This window comes from Triturus cristatus, chromosome 2_1 (assembly GCF_964204655.1).
Source record: "Triturus cristatus chromosome 2_1, aTriCri1.1, whole genome shotgun sequence".
NCBI classification, from domain to species: domain Eukaryota; kingdom Metazoa; phylum Chordata; class Amphibia; order Caudata; family Salamandridae; genus Triturus; species Triturus cristatus.
In genome coordinates, this window is record NC_140581.1 from 1074185263 (window position 1) to 1074210060 (window position 24798).

At 41.8% G+C, this 24798-nt stretch overlaps 1 protein-coding gene across 2 annotated transcripts in view; it reads right to left on the reverse strand.

Moving 5' to 3' along the window:
- Window positions 1–24798, reverse strand: part of AP1AR (adaptor related protein complex 1 associated regulatory protein) — a 202273-nt gene that overhangs the window by 82326 nt on the left and 95149 nt on the right. For both annotated transcript variants that reach the window (XM_085636195.1, XM_085636202.1), the window contains exons 3-5: window positions 22118–22144; window positions 15407–15432; window positions 2374–2470 (exon numbers count right to left, since the gene is read on the reverse strand). In XM_085636195.1, coding sequence (XP_085492321.1) covers window positions 2374–2470; window positions 15407–15432; window positions 22118–22144 — 150 coding nt within the window. The remainder of the gene's footprint in view (window positions 1–2373; window positions 2471–15406; window positions 15433–22117; window positions 22145–24798) is intronic.

Genomic DNA, 24798 nt, shown 5'->3' on the forward strand with positions numbered 1-24798 from the left:
GCCCGCCCTGGCTGATTCCGCCTTCCTGGGCCTGGTGTGCAGTGTAAATCCTGGCTCGGCACTGGGAAAGACGATCCTCCATAGAGCTGACTGTGTCGATCTTCAGAGCCCTCTACCCTACCTGTGTGTGTCGCTTCCTGAGTGTTATTGGACACTTCTCTCCCTGGTAACATTGGACATGGCACTGGGACGAGGGGTATGCATGGGTGGGTTTGCAAAGAGTTGCCAAGGATGAGGCTGACCCTTCAGAGGTGGTCACCTGCTAGGCGGGCGGGCTCGGGAGTTGTGTGCTCTCACGGCATAACTGTTAGTGTACCAAGTGCGTGATGCTCCTTACTCCTTTTTGACAGGGTCGATTTTGTGTTCTTTATTGTATGCTTTATGGGAAAACGTATGGTGCGGGAGGGAGAAGCCGGGGGCGTGTTTTGCAGGCCCTCCTCCAGTTTATTAATACTCTCTCTACCCCCCGTCTGGTGGGGGCTCTTTTCCCACTCCTTTTCTCTGTTTCTTCTATATTTCGGGTCTGGTTCCGGGGCGACAGGCACACTGCTGGGGGGGGGGGGGCCGTACTCATATGCAGAGGTGCAGGGTGGGGGGTTGGGGGGGGGGATTCTTTAGTCTTTCACCTCCTTTTTCTATGGCCTCTTTTTCTTCTCTTATTCTTCTTTGTCTTTTTCTGGGATCAGCATGGTAGAACTCCTTTGTTGTTAATCACTGCTGTTTCCGGAGTGCCATAATTTCCGTGGAGTTTCCTGGGTCTTGGGGCAGGGGGTTGCAGGCGCGAATGGCCGTGTCCTTTCTCCACATCCTGAACTTCCTGTTTCGGCGCCATTGCTAAGATAGACTGCTGTATATTGTTGACGTTCATCGTTCTGCCTGCCATTTTTCGATGCTGGGAAACTGTTTGGCACCTGATCCTTCCATCCTTTTCTATTATAAAATGTAAACCTTTATTATCCTGGTCTCCTACTTGGGCTGTTCAGAGACTGAGAGTATGCTAGCGTCGAGATTTTGCTCCCCGAGGTACTGACTGTGATAGACCTGCCTTCTGTTATTCTGACTGTTTAGCGGCCGGCCCCGGGGGTTGTAGGCCCATATGTGTAATTGATTAAAATGTCAATAAAGGTTTTAAAAAAAAAAAAAAAAAAAAAAGAATCTCTAGTACAGATAATCTGTTCAAAACGTCTGGAGAGAACCTTACCTCTTCCCAACCATGCAACTGATCCAACGAGTAGGTCAGTGAACTGGCATAATGGCTGGGCCCTGGCGAGATGCCGATTGGCGCAGATGGGCATGCCTTAGGCACTCCAGTGGCACATGTCTGCGCAGTGACTGTCCTTAAATATCCCCCTGACACATCTAGAGCGCTACCGCTCTTCGAAGCAACTCACTTGTTGGGTCCCCCCCTGAATGGCAGACAGGATTAAAGTGCAAAATGCAGCTGAAGGCGAGGAGGCAAATGCAATCTAACAGCTAGACCTGCCAAATAAAACAAATTCAAATAACTTCACCAAAAACAAATAGCAGCATTACATGAAAGATTTAATTTAAAAACAAAAAAATGACTAAAAGTTGGAAGCGCCTTGCCCTGACACACCGAGAAATGGATTGTGTCACTTACTCTCCAACATAATGAAAAACACTTGAAAAGTTGATATAACCAATGACTAAACAGGTTCTCAAATGTAATTCTGTGCCACATAAACTGATCCTGGTACAGGCTAATTAAAAAAGTACTGGCTACTAATAGCACCTTCTTTGATTGAAAGTGGTGTGTCTACTCGGGCCGCTCACTGCTTAAGATGCCTCAGTCTGATGGAAAAGACCAATGAATGCTACTGTACAAGGAGTTTAAGTTCAGTAGAATAAATGCAACACCAGAAAATCTTAGCTTAAGGAACCTACCTGAAAAATGCAATTTACAGTCAATTCTCAGCCTCAAATATAGTGTATTACAAGACAGGCAACCATGTGATGACTTACACCAGCCTTATCCGAGTAGTAATCATGGAGAACTGTTGAAGTAAGACATTCTGAGCCTCAGCGCTCTAAACTCTACCCATAAACGCACTTGACATTGAGATACTAGCACACCGCTAATCTCTGCACTGATAGCGAAGGATACCACGTCACTGCAGTATCCAGTTCCTATGCGCAATGAACTCGCTGATAAAGTTCCTGCTCGCTGCTGCATGCTATCCGCTGATATCAGAAGAGATTCATTTGGTCAATTCAAATCCAGGTCAGGATTTCTGAGTAAATTGAATTCTACATTAATATTTTCACTAAAGTTGCATCCATTCTGCCCCCCTCCACGGAAAAGTCACAATACATCTGTAAAACACACAAAATGCCCCTGTCAGAGTGCAGTACCTCGGCTTGGAATTTTGCATCATACGTTTTCTGTTTTTCCGCAATAGATTCATAGTTTCCTTGTCTCAGGTCCGAGATTTCTTCTTCACTCAGAGGCCTGCAATGGGTAGGGGGGAAAACCCACAAAATTACTAAGCAATCTACAACCAAGAAAAAAAGACAAACAGAGCACTTTAGGTGGCCCAGAACCAGTTGACACCGGGTTCATTCCATTCTACAGCCATAAGCACAGTAGACCTGGTCCATATTGCATCGGGATATTACCGACCGTTTACATAATGCGTGGACGAGACACTGTTCATTCTGTCATTTTGGCAGGTATTTTTGGGCAAGTTCTGCAGATTTTGCAACATATCTTTTTTAATTGCCTGAAACCTAAGAGGGAACATCGCTCATACAAAGATTTGACCTGCCACTCAAATAAATAAATAAAAAACTGCAAGGATGTTTTGTGAACTGTTCTCCACCACCTAATCAGTTTCGAAAACATGATATTTTGTTGCTGGACGCTATCCGTTGTGGAATTCAATATAATGAATTTAGCGTTCCGATTGTGATATCAGAAAAACATTCCGAGACAATTTCTGCCAAATTAATTTATACCAAAATGTGTCAGTCAAGCTTTAAAGAAAATTTGGTTCATAGACCGGAGTAGCATTTAAACGAATACACTTCGGCCACTCATTGAACCCATTCATAAATTATTTACAGATGGATGTGAAAAGCAGGTTTTCGGTCTGTGCTGCACGAAAACTAGGTCGCATAGTAAATGTGAGGTAGCACGACTCCCCTCGGGAATTTTGGTTAGAGGAAATTCATCCACCGAACACCTGGTGAGGCACTTAGGTCACACAAAATAAGAGTAGGGCAATTATCGGCCAAAGAGGGTGGAAAAGATCTGTGGAAACAACGCAAGCAACAGCCTAAACACGTATGCTCTGCCACGCTGCTGTAACAAGGAAGCAAACTGGCGTAAATACCTGGGGGCAAAATGGCGGAAATACGTGAAGGCACATGTGCGTCTACAACGTGCAGAGATTTCCGACTTTTACCTAATTCGCACATTAAACGGTAATGGAAATCTACAGATCTGACGATTGCCCTCATTGTTGATAATCTGCAGGCAGGCACATTGATAAAGCGAATGAATAATTTCACAGTCATTTATTTTTTAATATAGAAAATAATTACCGATGGGGCGACTTCCTCTCCCCCTACTTCCTGAAAAAAATATAAGGATTAAATGCACGTCCCAATACACACCACACGGGTCCATTTAGGTTTATTTTGGGACGCGCAAGTACATTTGTGTAAGACTTAAATATCTGTGAACACCCAAAGCTCTAGGACTGTGTGGATGCCCTCCCAATTTAAATTCACCACTCTGTATGGAATCCTACAGTCCTACCCATAAGTGTCACTTATGACTACCATACATCTGTACCCCTTGCATTATAAACATCCTAGGCAGGGTCTGGTGGTGGCTCAGTGGATTAATGTGTCCACTGAAGGGGCCTGTATTCGACCTCCTGGTCACAGGTTCAAATCCCCAATCAAGCCTTTCATCCTTCTGAGGTTGATAAAATGAGTACCATTGATTGGGTAACAATAAACATCTGTTATTCAGTGCCAAGATGCCTACGGGTGAACGTGCACTTCAAATACACAGTATGTTTATCCTTATATAGACCATCCTACAGATCATTTTAAATGGGCGTGCAGATATGCAAAAAAAGGAATGCGAACTGAACCACGGTTGTTCAGTGTTTGGTATCATTATTCAGAAGCACTAGAAATAAGATTGCAAACATATCATTTGAAAAAAGAATAGCCTCCAAAAGATATTGCCAATATTTTGACATTACAGATACCTTCGAACAAAAAAATCTGACCCAACCAACCTCAGTATCAAGCTCTAGTCCTCAAATATTCTAGCACTGGACTAGATGTAACAAATTAATCTAGGACTACACTATTTGAAAGTAGGTGTAGCTGCACTTTGAAAATTAAATATATGTCGATATTTTTTGTGGGGAGATCGTAATGCACGACAAAACTTTTGGCACTCTATATTTTTTTGGGTATGGTGGGGCTATGTTTTTGTTAAAAAAATAATTGTATATTGTACTTTCATATGGAGCCATATATGGAAAAACGTTCCCTCTGCCACACATTATTAGTGTATTTCAAATCACTGAAGAGTTCAGTTACCATATGGAGGAAAAAGCAGAAGGCTGAGTACGTGTACAAGTCATGGAACTCAAGTGTCACTTACAGTAACTTGACAGAGGGGATTTTATTCATTAAAGTATATGGTAAAACCATTACCTTCGCCTCAAAAAATACAGTATACAGCTAGTAATTTCTTGAAAAACTTGTTATGCAGTTTTATTTGTCATTTACAAAAACAGTTTCAACTCATAATGTGTGTTAACATGCAGAGAGATTCCTATTTTCGTTTAAATAACTACTGCCATGCAAAAAAACATTATGCCATAAATGTTTCCTTTCTGCTAATGACTTCACCGCAGCGAAACTGTTCAGAAGAGGTGGAAAGTTAAGGTGTTGTTGAGAAAACAGAAGTCTGGATTAATTGCAGAAATCAGAACTAGATGCATTCTGTGTTGCGGGCTTTTGATCCATGTTCTTGACCTAAAAAAATCAGTAAAACCTTAGGGCGTAAAAGCTGATTCAATACTATAAATGGAAGGCCAAGTATCAATGGTATCACTCAATCAGGGATTTGTAGAGCGCACTACTTACCCATGAGGGTCTCAAGGTGCTGGTATATACAGGAGGACACTTTGCTTGAGACTCCCTTTATTTCTATGGAAGGTAGACGAGTCACAGGGATGGTCATACGAAAATTGAGGTAGATTGTGCACTCTTATGTATTTCTAGTAATCCTGATATTTGCTAAATAAACTGATCAGCGTGCCACGCTATGAATGCCTGCCTAGCATGTGTAGTATAAGTGAGGAGTGGCCAAGTTCCCAAGGCAACGTGGACTGTAATGTACACAGCTATATGGGATTTACATCATTTATATATCATACACCAATTCTTTTCCGTTTTACTCAAGAATGTTTGTTTTTAATTCTTGTTTTTAAAATTCTTCAAAAACATATGCAAATTAATACATTATACATAAAACATATTTGTTTGCAACATTAATTAATTGCACAATATAACACTATATATATATATATATATATAATTAAACCCTATTTATATATTTGGTTGTTTCGCTCCACAGGGACCCTCTTGCGTATACTGTGCACATCTTGATTACTGTAACAGTTTATACTTGGGAATTAAGGTGTCACTAACAGGGTTCTTCCGGATTGTTAGACCTGCCAGCCTTAGGGTGGTCTTCCCCCAAACTGGTTACCAGCTTGCCTCCAATTTTGCTGAATTCATTTTGCTGGCCTAAGGAATCTGAGCACTTTACCACTGCCAACCAGTGCTAAAGTGCATGTGCTTCTCCCCTAAACATGGTTTTATTGACTTACCCAAAATCAGCTTATTTAATTTATCTTTAAGTCTCTAGAAGAGTGCACTATATGTTTCCACGGCCTGTAAATGAAATGCTACTAGTGAGCATGCAGCAATGATTTTGCAACCAACAGAAGTAGCACTTTAAATAGATCTCAGGCCCCCCACTGCAGAGCCTGTGTGTGCAGTGTACACTGCCACGTCGACTTGCCATTTAAAACCTCCTGCAAAGCCTTAAATTCCCCTTTTATTCCATACAAGTTACCTTTAAGGTAGGCCCTAGGGTGCCCATAGGGCAGGGTGCTGTGTAATCAAAAGGTAGGATACATACTTTTAAGTTTTACATATCCTGGTAGTAAAAACCACCCAAATTCGTTTTTCACTACTGTGAGGCCTACCCATTTCATAGGTTAACATTTGGACTTCCTTATTACACTTACAAGTTAAAATTCCCGATTGAGAAAGAGAAGATCTGTCATGTTTTATATAATTCGAATGGTGACGATAAATGCTACTTACTGGTAAAGTTGAATTTATAAATTACCCTTTTAAAAATGCCACTTTTAGAAAAAAATTATTTTTCTGCTCTTAGCCTTGTGTGCCTGTAGCCTGTCCCCAATGATGCCTGGGGTTGGTGATAACTGGACTTAGCCACACCTAAGCTTCCTTGGTGTGTGGCTGTCTAGAGGGAATGCAGGGAGCGGCTATCCATATCCTGATGGGTCATTCTGGGCAGGATGGGAGGGAGGAGCTGACACTTACACCTAAATAGCCTGTGTCCTGTCCCCACAAAAAGGTCTGCTCTTTGACGACACATCTCCTACAATCCTGTGCTTCGACAATGAGGTATCTGTAGCAAATCACAGTCGTCCTGAAATTTCAGATTTGTCCCGATCTAGTGTGAATAGATAGCCCCGGTTGGCACTTTTACGCTTTTAAGATCTACAATTAAAAGTATTCTTTAAAAATGCAAACCTCCGTTTATACTTGTTGGATTGTTGTCATTCTGGTATGGTTTTGTTCATAAAAAATATAAGCTATTATTCTAAACTGGCATGGAGTCTTTTTGTGGTGTTTGCACTGTGTTGGAAAATGACCCTCTCTCAAGGGTCACCCCAAACTTTTTGCCTTCCTCCTCATTTTCTGACCTCGTTTTGTTGACTTTAGGACTCAGTACTCTCCCACTGCAGACCAGTGGTAAAGTGATGCTGCTCTCTCCTCTAAACATGGTATGCCTGGTTTACACATGTTTGGCAAATTTGATTTACTTTTAAGCCTTTTATAAATCTGCATATACCCTGGCCTTTAAATTAAATGCTACTAGTGGGCCTGCAGCACTGATTGTGCCACCCACAGGAGTAGCCTTTCGAACCGGTCTCGGGCCTGCCAATGCAGTGCCTGTGTGTGCAGTTTACAGTCACTTCGACTTGTCATTTAAAACCAGTTGCCAAGCCTTAAACTCCCCTTTTATTATATATAAGTCACCACTAAGATAGGTCTTAAGTAGCCCTAAAGGCAGGGTGCCATGTAAGTAAAAGACAGGACAGTAAGTAAAAGACAGGACATGCACTTTTATGTTTTGCATGTCTTGGTAGTGACAAACAGCCTATTTCAGTTTTCACTACTGTGATGCCTAACCCTTTCATAGGCCAGCATTGGTAATTCCTTAATACACTTTTAAGCTGCAATTCCTAATCACCGAGGAATAGCTTTTTCATGTTTCATATGTCTGGAATGGTAATGACAAATTCTGCTTACTGGTGAAGTTGGATTTAACTTTACTGTTTTAGAAATGACACTTTTAGAAAGTGGAAATTTCTCTGTGCTAATAACTCTGTGTGCTTTGCAGCCTGTCTCCAATCCACATCTGCATTGGGAGGCAGCTACACTTTGTGCATTCCCTCTAGATAGCCACAAACACAGAAAGGTGAGACTCCTCTGCATTCTGATAGGTCTTCCTGGGCAGGGAGGAATAGGAGGACCCGACACTTTCACTTCAATACGTAGTGTCCTGTCCACACACAAACCACTGATTTATACCCCACAGGTAGCCTGACAGACAGAACTGAATTGAACTGGATCCTTATGCACTTCAGAGGGATCGTTTGAAGTCACCCCCTACATCAAAGGCACTTTTGGGTATAAGCACTGGGTCTTTGACCCCCCTAAAGTCAAATACTACTAGATCTTGAACTGAATCTCAGTCAGAAGGACTAATGTGCTGCTTAAAGAACTCAACTGGACTGATTTTCTGGAAGGACTGGTTTTCTGTTTGTTCCCCTGCTGCCAGCTGCTTTTGCAAGGAAGACTCTGCCTTCTATGAGTCCTACCCTTGCCTGAGGTGCCCTCTCAAAGCTCTGGACCTCAGAAGTGGGATGTGCAGCTGTTTTAATCAAAAACGACCCACTGCATTGACTGCATGAAAAACTCCGCCGCATCACCCTTCGAAGCAGAGGTTCCAGTCGACAACAGTTCTACAGCCTGCACAGCTTGAGGACAACGCATTGCATTTTCTTCAATGGAGCTTAAAGACCACGCAGAACCTCCCTTAGCACAGCTGGACAACGACGCAGTTGACTTTCGACGTTGACAAAAGCTACATCCAAGGTATTTCTTCAGCAGGGTCTTGTAGCCGGCCTGCCGTTGATCGCGGTCAGCATGGTCTTTGGATTTACATTTGTCCTTTGCGAGCTTGAGTAACCTTTTGACCAATAGTGACTTCTAAGCACTATTTTGCCTTAAATCTTTAAAAATTCAAATCTCATCTTCTACTGATTTTTGTTGTTTTGGTTTCATTTTGCTCAGATAAATATTGTCTATTATTCTAAACCTGTGTGGAGGTTTTTTTCGGTGGATTCAATGTGTTTTGGGCTGCAGAAATACTTTACACATTGCCTTTGTAGATAAGCCTAATTGCACTGTGCCGCTCTAAGGCTGACAGATCTAACATGTCTCCCCAGTTGAAAATGGGGCGAACTACCCAACCTCTGGGAATCCTCACCACTAAAGCGAAAGAACCTGGAGAGACCATCAGCATTGGCATGGTCTGACCAAGGGCTGTGTTCAACCGTTAAATCCATTCCCTGTAGGGAGTCAGACTACCTCAACAGCTTGGGATTCTCACCCCTCATTTGCATGAACCATCTGAGGGGCCAGTGGTCTGCCTGAACCCAGAAAGGAGTCCCAAATGGGTATGATCTCTGCTTCTTCAGTGACCGAACCACAGTAACTGTTTCCCTCTCAATAACACTCCACCTCTGTTCCTGGAGAAGTAACCTCCTGCTAATGAAGGCAACCAGTAGGTCCAGGCCCTCCTCATTTAACTATGCCAAGACAGCCCATATGTCATGCTCTGAAGCGTTCAAATGCTCAATAAGCTCCTTGGAGAAGTCAGAAGCGTTGACTACAGGTGCTGTACACATAGCTTTCTGACATGCCTCAGTCCAGATCACCTTGTTGGGCTTCTTCTTGGAAGTCAGTTAAGGGGGCAACAATGGTGCCATATCCCTTAACAAACCTCCTGTAATATCTGCTAAGACCCAGGAAGGGCTTCACCTCAGTCTGAACTTTTGGGGGGCTGCTAGGCAAGATGACTCTCAATCAGGGTCTGGAGAGGCTGCACCTTGCCCCCACCCACCGTGTGGCCAGGATATACGACAGTACCTTGTCCTATCTGCCACTTATTGACTTTAATAGTCAGGCCCACGTACTACAGAGCCTCAAGCACCTCCTCGATGTAGTACAGGCTCTGGTCCCTGTAGTAACACTTTAATAGGACTAAGTAAATTAAATGTGTCAATTTTGAGTAAGCCAATTTTACTGTTTAAAGGGGAGAGCACAAGCACTTTAGCAGTGGTTAGCAGTGGTAAAGTGAGCAGAGTCCTAAACAGAAGTAATGCAGCAAAAACAAGAGGAGTAAGGCAAAAAGCTTGGGAAAAGAGAACTCTAGGGCTGCCAGGTCGAACATGCACTTAGTTCATAACATCCAGGAATACACATTTGGCAGAAACATTCACTACCATGTTCTGTAAGGGGGGGGGGGGTCAATAACTATAAATTGCTTATGAAGTGGGTTGTTTGCCAGTCTCCCACACTCATCGGCTTGCATGTGTTTTTCATGGTTTGTCATTGCTTGGAGGAGCTGTCCAACAAGGACATGATATTTCAAGGGTGGTTTACACTGTCCCATTTGTGTTGCCCATTAGGTACTAGTGCTGGTACATCAAGTTGTCATTTTTTTAGACTGCAGATGTGACATATCTTGAACTGAGACAGTGAGTGTTCTGTGATGCATTTAATTTGCTGATAAAAAAAAGTTTAGTTGTAGATTTTTGGCTTTTCTGTTTCAAAAGTGCATGTTATTTGGAGGACCTAGTTTTTCGCAAAGACAAAATGCTTTTCAATAATCATCCAAATGTATTCAATTATTTCACTTCACTTTCATTTTGTTGGATTTAACTATTTTTGTTCACAAAAGAAAGATTCGCATAAAGGCTTTCTCAAGGTTGCAAAGAAAATACTGGATCTTTGCCAAATGTATCTGTTATGTAAAGTGCTCTGTGTGGCTGTTAATTTCACCACTTACAATGAAACTCAATATCCAAACTCCCTTTTTAATAACACTTCCTAGAGGTACCAGCTTAAATCAATTAATGCATTTAATTTAGCAAGGAGCCCTACTCACGGCTCCTTCAAGAAGCTGTGTCATTATGCGATTTTCCATCTTGTGTAGCTCGGGGCAGCATATACAAAGCTGCCCTTCTATTACCAAGCACTTCTCTTAACAAAAAACAAGATCTAGTAATATCCTAAATACCGATATTACTAGCTGCAAGATGGAAAGATGCTGAGCCACCAAGTTTCCATATATGGTTTACCAGAATTTTAGGAATATATAAACAAGAGCTATCTCTATATGCATGCCGAGGCAGACAGGCCAGAGCCCGGGGGAGGAAGATCTGGGAGTATTTGGCTGAATGGAGTAGGGAAGTAAGGATGGAGTAGAGGAGGGGGTAGGGTACTAAGTTAGGGAAAAGTACTTTGAAGCTGTGGCATGGTAATTTTTTTCCATTCTGTGAACCTCTTAATTTAATTATTTAATTCTTCTTTGTCTTTTAATTTCTAAGTTTGTTGCTTTGCTGCTCTGTGTTTCTTTTGTTCATGTCCTTGAAACAGTGCGAATCTGTTATTGTGTTTTTTTTAGATATGTTCTAATAAAAAATTAAATAAATAAAAAAAAAACAAGATCTATTGAATGTGCCAATGTTTGTTTTACCTGGCAAATGATTTTCTGATAGGGCGCATCTGCCAAACTATTACTACGCCAGATCTGTTGTAGGGTCCACCTGTCCTGATTTTGGAATCCTTGGTTGGGATACATTTATGCACTTTACCCTTTCTTCCTACATATCAATGTACATTTGAGCCACTTATGCTAAAGGCCCAGGGCTCACAATACCAAGCCTTCAGCCTCTTTCAGCCCAACAGATCCCATGAAAAGCACCCGCAGCACAACAAATCCAGGTTACCAGTGAATGAAATGTGCTAGGGTTCTCCCAAGCAGTAGGTATTACAGTATACATACTTTAGTTACTTTTTACTTCAAAAATACAATTTCAGGATACCATAGCCAGTCTTCTTTCATGTTTCAGTACCCAGTGGTGTGTAATAACCTACACTTATTTCTGATATTCTAGGCTGGATGTACACAGCCTGTCAGCCTCCTAGCCACCTTGAGCATTCCCCTTATAGGCTGAATTTCTCATGATTCAGCACTGGCCGCTCTCAGTTCCCTAATCCACCTGTTTCATGCAAGGAAGGTAGAGGGAGCACAGCCAGTGGCAAGGAACACCTTGCTCAGCAACCTTGGGTGCTGCAAGATGGCGGCTTCCAGGTGGTGTTTGCTAGCCTCTTAAACAGGATCTTCTCCCAGATCACAAAAAAACTTTAAATAGAAAAGCCTTGAAAGGGTTGGGGGTGGGGGGAGGAGAGTTAAGGATATTTCCACGCATATGTTTCCCTTTCAAAATGTACCAGTAAATTTATGAAATGACCGAAAAACAAAGAAATAAACAACGCATAATAACCAAGATACAGTTTAACAGGATACCAAGTGTTGTTTTATAGTTTAAGGGTTGATGTTTATTTTATTCGCATTTCGCAGTTGGAAATGTTTTATCTTTTAGCCATGAATTAATTCCATGCCGGATTATTATCTGTTGTCCTCACACAACTGATAAGAGTGTGCTCTGACACGGCCTTCAACATCCCATCGAGTCAACAACTCCAACAAAATTCATGGAGACAACCATGTCACTCATATTTCATTGCGGTTTCTGCACAGCACAAACACATCACAGAAAAATAGCAAATGCAGTAAAGAGAAATTGTTTAATTTTATAGGAGCGTTCCTGTGCGAAATATTGTAGCACTACAAAAATTACATGCTTACAAGTACATAGGCGAAGATTAGGGAATTAACCCATTATGATAGAAAACAGGAGTGCAACACAAAATTATGCCCTGCCCCCTATAGAACGTACCGAGGGGCCCCCTCAGTTCTCCATATCTCACAGCTGTTCATTGGACTTGGGCCGAATTGTGGCTCCCTAAAGTATCAGCCCCCCCACCCCGAATGGTTGTGGGTTCCCCTGCGCTGTGGATAGTTGAAAATATGTCACTGACTTTTAAAATGATAAATACTACCATTTAACAAATCGAAGAGTGATATATTTAATTTGCGATGCTTCAGTATTCTGTGACACCTTAGCGGTCATACTAGCTGTAGTTAGGCAGCCATCAGGTAAATATGTGGAGGATAAGGTTGTCTTGTCCATCTTTCTCAGTGTAAGTTACTGTGGTCACACAGTTCATGTCTGCACAATCATCTTTCTACAGTCAGAGACCAAAGCATGGTGACTAGCGGGCAAACACAAGAAAAGCCATCTAGTTTCAACTACTAATGCATAAGTGCCCTAGAATGGCTGCACATGTTCAACTGCATTAATGTCACCATAAGAACGGGAGAAATAGCCACTGAAGCAATTATTTGCTTTTCCAAACAATTAAAAAATGTATTCACAAGATGGTACGCAGGATATTTCAGGACAAAATAGCAGATTCTCTACAATTTGCAGCAAACTTTGCCACAAAAACCATTTGAGCATCAGTTGTCAAAAGAACATTCTGGAAAAGTCTGTTACATCATCCCTAAGGAACACCATCACCAGTGCCAGAAGCAGAAAATGATCTAATTTAAGTGAAGGTCATGCTAAAACACATTCAAGGTGAAATGCAAGAAAAAGCCCTACATGCATAAGCGAAAACATTAAGATAGGGTGAGATTAAACTTAAAAGCAACATAGAAGAATTGCAGTCTAACATGAAAAGGGGGGAAAGACCTGACGATAACTGCCATCTTAGCACTTTTCTGAGACTAAAAATCTAAAAAATAAACATCAAAGATTAGAAGTTCAAGTAACAACAAATTGTCAAAACCTATGACACGGCAAATGTCAAAGCCATAAGACAGGAGTGGAACAAGCTCTACTTTTGTGCACAACACACACACCTCTATAAAACAAATCGCACAAGAAGGTTTTAAGCTTAGCCTGGATTAACTTGCCCACCACAAATGTACGAAATAATACAAAATACTCCAACTGGGTAGGCAAAGAAAAATCGGTAAACCACATTATAAAAATTGTTGTTCTTGATATAAAGAAATGCGTAGGAGAAAACTGCTGCCTCTACTGAGGAAAATCAATACAAGAAACTACAAGACAGGTTCCTAACTACTTAGCGAACAATTTCCACAAAATGACCTTAGCAGTTGCAACGTGAAATAAAATAGCATGTGAGCTCAAAGGTAAAAAAAACGCAAAAGGAGCACAAGATGCAGAAACAATTCAGAGAACGAAGATTAGACACACAAAGTAAAGCCTTAAAGGAGCAATAATGCAAAACTAATGCTTAAAATATGGGGAAAAACACACAAACTTCAATGCACAGTGCCAATAGAAACGGTCACTTTAAGAAATGAAACTGGGCTTTCACCATCAGGTCTTTACTTTTTTCGTCCCTTGTATTTTGCCGTTGCCCTCTTTCTGGCAGGATTCAGAAGCACCAAAATGTGCCCCATGTACTCCCTGACCGGAGGCACCTTTATAATACCTACATTTAAGAACCATTTAAAAAACATCTCCACTATGATACTACTACTTTGAATAACAGGAAATTCACTCAGTCCATCTTCCAATAGGAATTCAGACCTTGTAGCTGCACCATGCAATCAAACTAACTTGGCTCTTCAGGTACAAGGCCCTGCACGGCCCTTGTTGCCTTCCTAAGGAAATTTGTGTTGCCTCCCACCTACTGGGAAGACAAATATGGTTCTTTTAAAAAAACATTAAGGCAGGCATTTTTGTCACTGGATTAGCCAGTTTGCCGTCCTTGCCCTCTACAATAGTAGACAGAAAACTTCAGGATCACTTTAACAAACTACTTAGAAGAAACCTACGCAAAATAAAGGATTTTACTGAATGGATTGGGACACAGGAACTATTACTCTGTGCATGTATCAGGCAAGTTCTCTGGGGCCTACTTCTTTGGTTTTATTAAACTTCTCTGCAGCATGCAACACCAGAGATCCCCATAAACTTCTTGCCAGAGTTAAATCATGTGTGCTCCTGGAGACAGATAAGTGGACAAAATTGTTCTTGACTGGTCGTCAGCAATCTGTTGTCTTTCAATCTTCTGACTCCTCAGCAAATATTGTTAAATGGGGAGTACCTCAGCGCTCTAGTATACCTACCCTCCTATTTAACTTCTATGTGGCCCCTATGGCTAAAATGAGTCACAAAACGCGGATGTCGCTCTTCCATGTAAGCCGATGACACGCAAATCTTGTTTAGGCTTAAAACAAGATCGGATAAATCCTCTAGCCCTCTTAATAAGGTCCACAAAATTAATTAATAGCGTCATAGTCTGGGAACGGTAGCCACCCATGCTAAAAGAAATTCCACTTTGGGTGGACCCCTAAACCTAAACAGAGCCTGCTACTCTGTTAGTGAGCAACATAGCATAATCGAGCAGAGCTCTGGTAAGATTTGTGACATGGACCTCAAGTACCAAGAGTCTGCTGGAGCATAAATAGAATTAGTAGAGTGTCACGTGGACCATGCACAAGAGATATTCGACTCTACAGCTCGTGTTGCATCGCTGCTGTGCTGACCCGTTTCGATCTTTGTAAACAGGGCCTAGATTGATCCCATTGCTGTAAACCAGACAAGGGCATCAAAAGGAATAACCACAATGCTGGAACCAGACTCCCCACTGGGAATTTTCAAGCGTCATTTGAAGCATGTGGAGGATTCTGGTGCATCGGGTGCTGCACTGAGAACAAAAACCAAAGGCACCATGAGGGTATGGTATCTGAGGAGGTATTGGTACTTAAATTGCATTTCATATGATTCACCCATCTAAAACATTAAATCTAACATCTCGATTCAAATATATTTTCATAAGAACGAATTCTTACCTTTGGCTGCTTCCTGGACTCTCGGCCTATTAAAAAATAACAAAAACACAATAATAAGGTAAATAACATCAAACATAATTAAAGAAAGTGCAAGCTGTCCCTCAATAGGTTTGCTGTTAATTGTAAATCAAAGGTGCACTTTTACCGAAACAAAAAGGCAAGATATGTGACTATGACACCCCTTCTGAAAACTATAATACGGGGTGGAATAATGTTATATAGGCCACAAGAATAGTTCAGCTTCATTTGCTTTACTATACAAAACAAACATAAAATATACTATGGCCTCAGGATAAAAAAAAACAAAAACGTTTAAGCTGATTGCAAGCAACCCACGTAATAAAATAATTTAAAATACAATTCACACAACTCTTCTTTCTTGTATTTCATTATCTTGCTCTGAGGTTTTGATAACTTTGATCAATTCTCAAATTCCTTTCAAGAAATGTCACTGTGTGGGACTTTGACATGTCGAATGTGCTACTGTCATTCGTGTGATCGCGCAACAATTTAGAAGAAAGATTAAAAGCACCGAATAAAACATTCATCCATTACAAATCTTGCTAACAATGGCCTGAGTGTGCTTTTGTCCTAGAGAATGCAATGCTTCCACTGACTACCTTGACATCAGGTAAAATGGAATAAGAAACTGCAATCTGATTAGAATTGCTGAATATTTAGAAACATCTCCTCTTAGGAGCTCCACATCTGAAATGAGGCTGGGCCTCGGATGTAATTGAATCCCATCAGTAAGCACAGTCTGAGCTGGAGGGACCTTTACTGGTTTGCACACCAGTAGGCTCTTGCCCCTAAAAAACAAAAGCCAACTCCAACATCCTCCCTCCACCTGTCTATCAGATGCATCAGAGGTGCATTAATAGAGAGTCAGGGCCACTGGCGTGGTCCCCATACATTACACAAGCTGAAGATAAGCACTTCAAACTTAATGCATTTAAACCTCGGAAAAACCTTCGGGTGGTACTAAAAATTTGCACTAAATGGATCTTTTATATTTCACCATAAAACTCCTGCAATGATAAACATTAAAACACGGAACACTTCATTCAGTCTTTCTGTTACATCATACAAAGCTTCCTAGCAGCAACAGAGGAGTGAACAGCAAACATCCCTTCACACCACAGACTCTTGGCAAAAGTTCCAAGAGTACTTAAAATCAAGGAGGTTACTCTGTCTGGACCCAGGAGACGAACCTGAACAAGAAATGAGATGAGGCTCCTTGCGGACGTACTGATGCTCCTGTGTGGCCCCCCCACGTAATAATGCACCTCCCAAGGTGCCTCTGCACTCCTGGGCACCATAGAGAATATGCACACTTTTTAAGGAGGCAAGGCCCTCTTCTCTTGCCCACGACTACTCTTTTGGATAGACCTCGGCAGGGCCTGCAATGTTTTCCTTCAACCCCTGGGGTTCCTGACTCTCATATGAGGCATCCAAGCACTGGCGTCAGACTAGCACCATGCAGGAGCTCAAGTTAACGCAATCGGTTCAGCTCCCAGCCTGCCCGGCACACTCCTCCTCATGCTGGCAGAAAAACCAGCTTCTGCCTCTTCCCTCTCCCAGATGCCTGTGTTTGCATAAGCAGGGAAGCTTATGATCTACTCTCTCCAGTTCGTCTGTGGAAACAGGCTCGGACAGGTGGAGGGGTGTGAGCACTGTGGCAAGCTTTGAGTCAGTCAAACTCTCCTTCCCAGGGCCATTTCTCACAGGTATAGGGGCACCACTGGTAATCTGGAGGACCTTGTAACCCTCTACTTGATTGAGGTGAATCCACTATTAACACCACCAACCACTCGGTGTGGGACCTGGGAAGACTGAAAACACACCCTTCCTGGGATTAAGTAAAGCTTTCTTGGGTTCAGCTGCACCTTGAAAGGCCGCACACGAATGGCTACAATATTGGAAAAAAAACTCAGGCCCAGAGAGGCCAATTTGAGGTCTTTTTATTGTTTCAGGCTCCTTGTAGCGTGCTCCGTCACAAGGAGTGTCACATTTGGGCCTCCGGACATAAAAAATCTTGGAGCTTTTGCCAGTGATTTAACCAGCCCTTAGCACTGCTGCTTCTCCTTTCTCGATCCTATACATTGGGAAGAGATCAGGACCTGCCCCCCGTCCTACCGTCTGGTTTCCTGGTCTGGGGCCTACCTGTAGTTGCAACTCATGGCCCTCCAACCAATCTACACACTCTGCCTGCTCTTCCTAGGCCCACAGCTTCTTGGCTATCTGCCGGCCGCTTGAGTGTCCAGCAAACTAGTGCAATTCCACAGGTACCGACCACAGGACCAGGGAACCCTCTCTTTCAGTGTTTCCATGACGTCCACACCCTATACTGTCCCGCATAGAGAGAGTGGGGAAGACCGTATCACTGAACCCGGGAGAAAGAACCCACTAATAGTTCCAGAACTACAAGTCTTGAGCGGGTCCCTCCACTACAGAGAGGGGTGCTTGAGTGAGCCAGAACATCCTTCTCTTATCTGGCTCCACTCTTCTTCTGTGCTCTCAGCCACACTGTAGTAGTTCTAGAAGAAGGGCGTCCCTTCCCAATACAGAGATGCCACATCATTGTTTCACATGACATTTCTTGGGAGGCAGCCACAGGATAGTCTGCCTTCTACTCAGAATTTTGGTATTTTTCAAGCTGACAAAATAAAGTGGTGGTCTGCAAGGCCTATATCCTTAGACTGACTCCATCTTTAACGGATACTGAAAAACTATTATGTACGCTGCAAGCCTTCAAAGGGAACACAGGGTGTAATCAGTGCCAGAGTTCTGCCTGTTCCCTTTTTGTCCTTCCAGTGAGAAAGACATCCACATGCTTGTCAGAGAATGCCAGCTAATCACCCTATGCGGATTCCTCCCCGACCTTGTCCACTTCCTCTTGCAGGAGAATGCGAATTCCTCCCAAATGTCCCTACTAACTAGGTAAAAACTTTGAATTGCCAGCTGGCCACAGAATAGTTAACTTGACCCATCAGTTTACGATCAGTAAAATATTACAAAATGCATCAAGGCAACCATACATTGCCAAATGTATATTTTCTTTGCATTCAGGACGCATGACAACACAGAAAAAAATCACACCAATGACTTTTCCATGTTTAACCAATTTGTTTAATAGCTTTTCACCTAAAATGCAAACATATACAGACTTGCACCTTCTTAGAAAAGAAAAAGGGCATGTCTATTTGGAAGCTCAATTAAATTATAAGGTCTACACAGGCCATGAACAATTTGTTCTGGATCTTATCCGTGACAGGACTATCTGTGCGCAATATTAGGCCGATTCCATTTTGTAATCATCCAGCAACTTTTTCTGATTAGACTGTCTTTAGTGCAGCCAATCTATTTATGAAATATTTTCAATCTGCATGTCTTTCTGCAGAGGCCAGACCAACAATATCCCAGCTTAAGAAGGCAATTTTAAAGATAGACTCAATCTTACAGCTACAGACTCACAGAAGAGGTACTTTGTATAACTTTATAAAAACGCATTGTATGTATTACAAGCATTACTCACTGTACGTTTTTTGTGCTGTTGTCTTAACACCTCCTTCCCACTAAGCTCCTCTTTCAGGATAGTTACACTTGTGAAGATTGTTTCAAGCATTCCTTCGATTAGTGACCCCGGCAGTGCTGGTCAACTCTACCCCCTTTGGTACTCCTACCCTCACCTTCTGAACATATGCAGGGCTCCACTACTTCAAGGACAACTACTTTCCAATATTATTAAGATTATTACTTTTCTACATCAACCCAATGAAAATCAGAACTAGTGGAACAGGCAGTAAAGGAACATGAAAGCTCTAAAAAGTAAAATGGCTACCCCACTCATCATTTCCTTCCATTACAATATACATGCATGGAGATTTGAGTTATTTAAAAACCACTCCGTGACAAAAGGGCCTATGGAAGCCACAATATATAGAATGCTCATTGCTGAAATGTTATTACTCTTGCCACATTACTCTAGCATTTATTACTCCTTTGCAGGAACCATTTTCCCAGGAAAAAAATGTTTTTTCCCCTGGGAAAAGGGCACCATCCCCACCCTTTCCCCGAGCCTATGTAGCGGGAAGACTGGGTGAATGAAACGAGGCCGGTCTGAGGACTACATAGCTCCTCTGCCTATACACCGAATAAAGGAGACTACTGGACATACAATCAAGGAACTTGAAAAAGTTACTCCATGGCGAGCTTTTCTAATGAAAACATTTAAAATATGGAACCACAGAACCGCCATTAATATCACTGATGTAGTCAAAGAAGCTATTAGAGGTACATTGGAGTGGATAGTCCAGGAAAATAAGTGATCAGCACTGGAATATGTGACAGCATGTTCAGTCTTCCCAGGATGAGACAGTGGTTCAAGGCAACCATGCACCTAGCAGCAGAGCAAGATGTTGGTAAGGAGGAAAGGTGTCATGTTCTGATGGTGGAAAGACCTCTAAATTTTCTCTCCTCAGAGACTTAGGACAGGACTGCTGGTGCCCTTACCACAAGAGCTTTAGTTAATGATGTTTTTAGACAGGGCATGTTTGCCAAGAATGTGGTCCCTTAGCAGTTTTCCATGCTCATATATATGTTTTTGAGTGCAGGTTTGCCCATGGAGGGACTTGTGTGTGGGACCTTCTGTGGAAAGAATATACCTAATATAATGGCATTGGTGTTGAGGTAGATGCTGGTTTTTCTCTGCAGTTCTGTTCTACATTGGGCATCAGGAGTTCATGCGACTAGCAGGTCAAACCTGTGTGAGGGATGTGTGCTTTTAAGTTTGCCTCTGCGTGGTGTATCACTGGTGGGTGCAAGACATTGAACCCTCTGCCTATCCTCATCGGTCTGGCCATTCTGCTTAGGGTTCTGGTGGACCTCATGTTGCACAGGACAAGACTATACTTTCATAAGTTTTAGTGGAGTGACTGTGTGAGTGAGTGATTGTGTATGTGGCCTATCACATTGCTGAGAGGGTTTAGGTTGATTCCAGTGCTGCTGGATTGGTGTTCCGTGTTATCCTTGAATAACGGTTTTCATTCACTTTCTTGATCGACAAATTAAGCAAGCCGCTCAAGTTGTGATTTTCTCAGAGCAGCACTATTTGTGTGCTGTGTTCCCTTGTGTCACTGTATCCGGTCTCCCGCTGCCCATGTCTCCATCTTGATTTTCTGGGTCTCGCTTCTTAAGATAATGTGGGTTTTCTACAATGGTTGGAAGAGTTCTACAGTGCAGCAATCTTTAATTGCTTGGCCCATTAGATTCTGAAAGGCAGAGTCATTTCTACGAATGTGGTTTTACCTGAAAGAGGTTCTCTGTGTGTTAGGGAGGGTATTGCAACCTTCCTATGGTTCAATTAAAGGTTCCCTACAATAGTGTTTTGAATCCTTCTTGGGGTTTGCTACAACAAGTATTCCAGAAGTGGATATTACTGCGGCCACCTGCACCAGCCTTATTGGAGTTCTTTCTCTAAACTTCTAGACTGTGTACAAACATCTCTAAAATTGGGTTGTCAGCCTTCAGGAATGAGATGAGGATGCACCTCAGCAACCAATCTGCTAGAAAAGGATACAGTCGTAACTGAAGCGCATTTCAAGCCAGAGTGCTAAACAATGGGTTTTAACAAAGCATAAGACTTCAACTTCAAATGTAGAGTAAAATAAAGAACTACATAAACCCAAAGAAGAATCCTGTAGGGGAAGAAATGTCCAGCAGTAGTACCAAAACCAAAGTAGTGTTTCAAAAGATGAAAGTGCCTTGTCGGCTTACACTTAAATCTACAATATGAGAGCATGTCGGCATACACGCTAGACATTTTGGTCCATTCCATAATTTTAGTGTTAATTATTTTTCTAGCATTTAATAATCAAGACATTTTGCTAAAAATCGAGGGAGACAATCACACTGCCATATCCAGTGTAAATGTTTTCAATTTAGTTTACTGTTTAAACAACATTTACTCTTGATTTAACTCCAGACATCTTTTCCTAGTTACAAGTCTATCAATCAAGAGTTAAAAACAACAAATAACATACGCTTACTCCCAAGGCCCCACACCAAACTAACTATAGGGGAGAGGAGTTGGCTTAACGGCAAGGACGGTCGACCTCAAATTTGGGGAACTGGGTTCAAGTCTCGGCAATAACACAGAACATCCTGTGATTCTGGACAAATCACTTAATCTCCCTGTGCCTAACAAAAATGAATGTGTCCTCATGTAATGCAACTGGTGCTCATGTAAAGCGCTCCGATACCCGATTCGGATCAAGTTTGCGCTATATAAAACTCTGTAAAATAAATAAATAAAAAAATAGGAGGGCTCTAAGTTCAAGACATCATATCCATGGAGAATATTTCACATGAAAGGGAGAGAAACTAACGTACATAGTTTCAAACCAGGTAGTGAATTTAGCAAAATATGTGCATGTGCAGTACATATTTAATTGTCAGGGTATTATCTCAACAGGGTAATTGTTCTTTAGAATTTTACATTTGTAGCAATCCTAAAAAATAATTTAATGTACGGACAACACATGACTTCAAACGTGTAGCATTGTAAAATGAATGAATAAAAGTCAATATGTGAATTTACATACATTGAAAGACACCATTGATGCATCTTTTTTTTAAATTAAGGATGTTAGCAAATTATTTTGAGCTTGACAGATTAGAAAGATCAATTCAAAAAACACTTGGTTTACTCACCTCATCACTTTCCACAAGGTTTTCAAACTGTGAAGAAAATCGAACCAAACATTTGAATAATTTATAACCAGCAAACCAGTCGTAACAAGACTACGTAAATAAAGTCAATTTCTCTAGCTTTTCTTTAGATTGCAAAGTAGTTAGACAAATTGTAACATTAATACATCTGAATATAAATATATACCTTCTAAACAAAAATACAGCAACAGATTACATAAAAAGTGAACATGTTCATATCTATTGTATCACAGGTTAGAAGTTTAAAACTGAGTTTACAAGCTTGCATGCTTATAGATACGTGCATTTAGTTGTATCAAACTAATGTGGTCAGTGTCATGTACCACAAACATTCCCCGGCAGAAAGCAACTGGTCATGCATATCCACTGACCGGCCATCTCTGTAACTGGAAAAAGCACAGCTCTTATTTCTACTTCTGAAAAAACGCTGACCGTCTCCAACAAAACCCAAAAAATGGGCTATACTTGGGTGAACGTAGGAATTTGTTCTGCATTCTGTCCATCAATTGTTCTTTTTGCATTTGTCACCCTGAGTGGGACGAGTATGCCCAGACGTGGGTCCCGTGCTCTCCATGCCACTGGAGTCAAGCTTTCCTGGCTGATGAGGGCTGAAAGCCCGAAACCGGTCCTAGGATGCTTGTTTCCAGTCCAGGGAGGACCTAGCATGGCAGTTCGGGCTGGACTGTTCCCATTGGGCGCAGGGTCAAGACTTATTTGCATATGGCTGGGTCCAAACTGGAATGGCATGGTGAGCAAAAAAACATTTGATTTAGGCCCAGATCTCTGTACTGGGGTGAATGTATGACATTGTTCTGCATTCTGTCCATCAATTATTCTTTTTGCAAACCAAAAAAATGGGCAGCATGCCTTCTAGATCAGCATTTCATCAGTGAAAATAATTTATATTGCTTTGAAACCATGTTTTTTTTATTGAATTTTCCTATATTAAATATCCTAAGGTGTATCATAAAACAACTGCATTATTAGTGCAGTGCATGAATATAATCTTTGCTCCACATGCACAGTCTTTAATTCCGCTACTATCCCCTTCTTTTCTGCTCCCCACTTAAATTCCAATGACTAGGTCAACCAGTATGAGAATTCATATCATTACTACCCTTGGGAAGAAGTCATATTCAAATGTGTGGATAATGCTATTTGCAGGATACAATCTACATCACCTGAGTGGACTAAGGGCCCAATTCAGAGTTCAGCAGATGGATTACTCCATCACAAAAGTGACGGATATCTCGTCCACCTTATTAGAAGTGCCATTGGATATAATGCATTTGTAATATGGCGGATGGGATACCCATCACGTTTGTGACGTATTAACCCTCCAACAAACTCTAAATCAAGCCCCAAGTCTTGGGGAGGGAATCTCATGAGCCTGTACGTGGTAGGTAAACAGGTTTAAGAACTGCAGTCTAGGATGACATGAAAGGGTCAGGCATCCCTTGGACAAGTGAGTTAGTAGCAGGCCCCATGTAATGTCAAGCTCCTTGTACTGACTGGACATCAATCTTAGGATTCCCTCCACTGCTAAGACATTCCACACTCAGTTGCCAGTGTTAGATAGACAGAGGACATTTTTTTTTCTATGTAAAGCCAAAGTAATGTTAAACACCCCAATCAATTCCACATAAAAAGGCGATCTGTCTTGGTTTGGTGTTCCAAGAGAGGTGAATACGGATGCCCAACAAGGCAAAATGCCATGTCTGTGGTGGCAAAATATCCCAAAATCGTGTACACACTGCGAAAATCTCAGTCCAGAATGGTTTATTGTGGGGGCAGTCTCACCAAATATGCCTAAGTGTCCCAACAAATTACACCCTCCCAGGAAACACTTGTTTGGGGGATAAAATGTATTTAGCTTCGCCAGGGGAGACATACCAATTGAGTAATATTTTATAGGGAACCTCCTTTGCCAGGATACAAAATGAGTTGTTCATTATGTCATACCTTAGTCATTACTATTAGGTCTCCCCCACCTCCTTGAGCAGGGCCTTAGTCTACAACGCTTTATAAGAGTGGGATGCAGGAAGCCTCTATAATTATGTTGTATAGGGTAGAGATTGTACTTTTCAAGCCACCTGCCGATTTCACAACTCTTCAAAGGAGGTTATGTCACAGGTAGAAAGTTTCCTTATTCCTGGATTCATCACCCAGAAAGGTATTTGGGTGTAGTGAAATCTTTCCGTTTCATTGAGCTGGTAGACGTGCTTGCAAGTTTTAAAGGTCAGGACATAATTCTCATACAGAATATCCGAGGGTAAAAAATTCTTGGTTATTATGCTACCTCAAACAATTGTCAGTGGTTAGACTATTTGCAAGCATTCCTCTCTACACCATTTGTGCGTCTGATGTAAGACTAAGTGGTCAAGAGAATGGCCAGTCATGGGCCCTTTGCTCGCTGCACCACACGATCCAAGTTATACCCGACTAAAAATGCTGAAACCGGTCTGGGGTTGCTTGTGTTCCCATCTGGCAGGTCAGGATAAGACTGTTCCCATGAGGAGCAGGGTGAGTAGTGATTTGCATAAGGCAGGTCTCTATCTATAGTGGCACTGTGGTTGAGCAATGCTGAGTTAGAATGCCACCCCAAGAGAATGCCAGTGTTAAGACTATTTGCAAGCATTCTATCCATTACCTTTTCAGTGTTT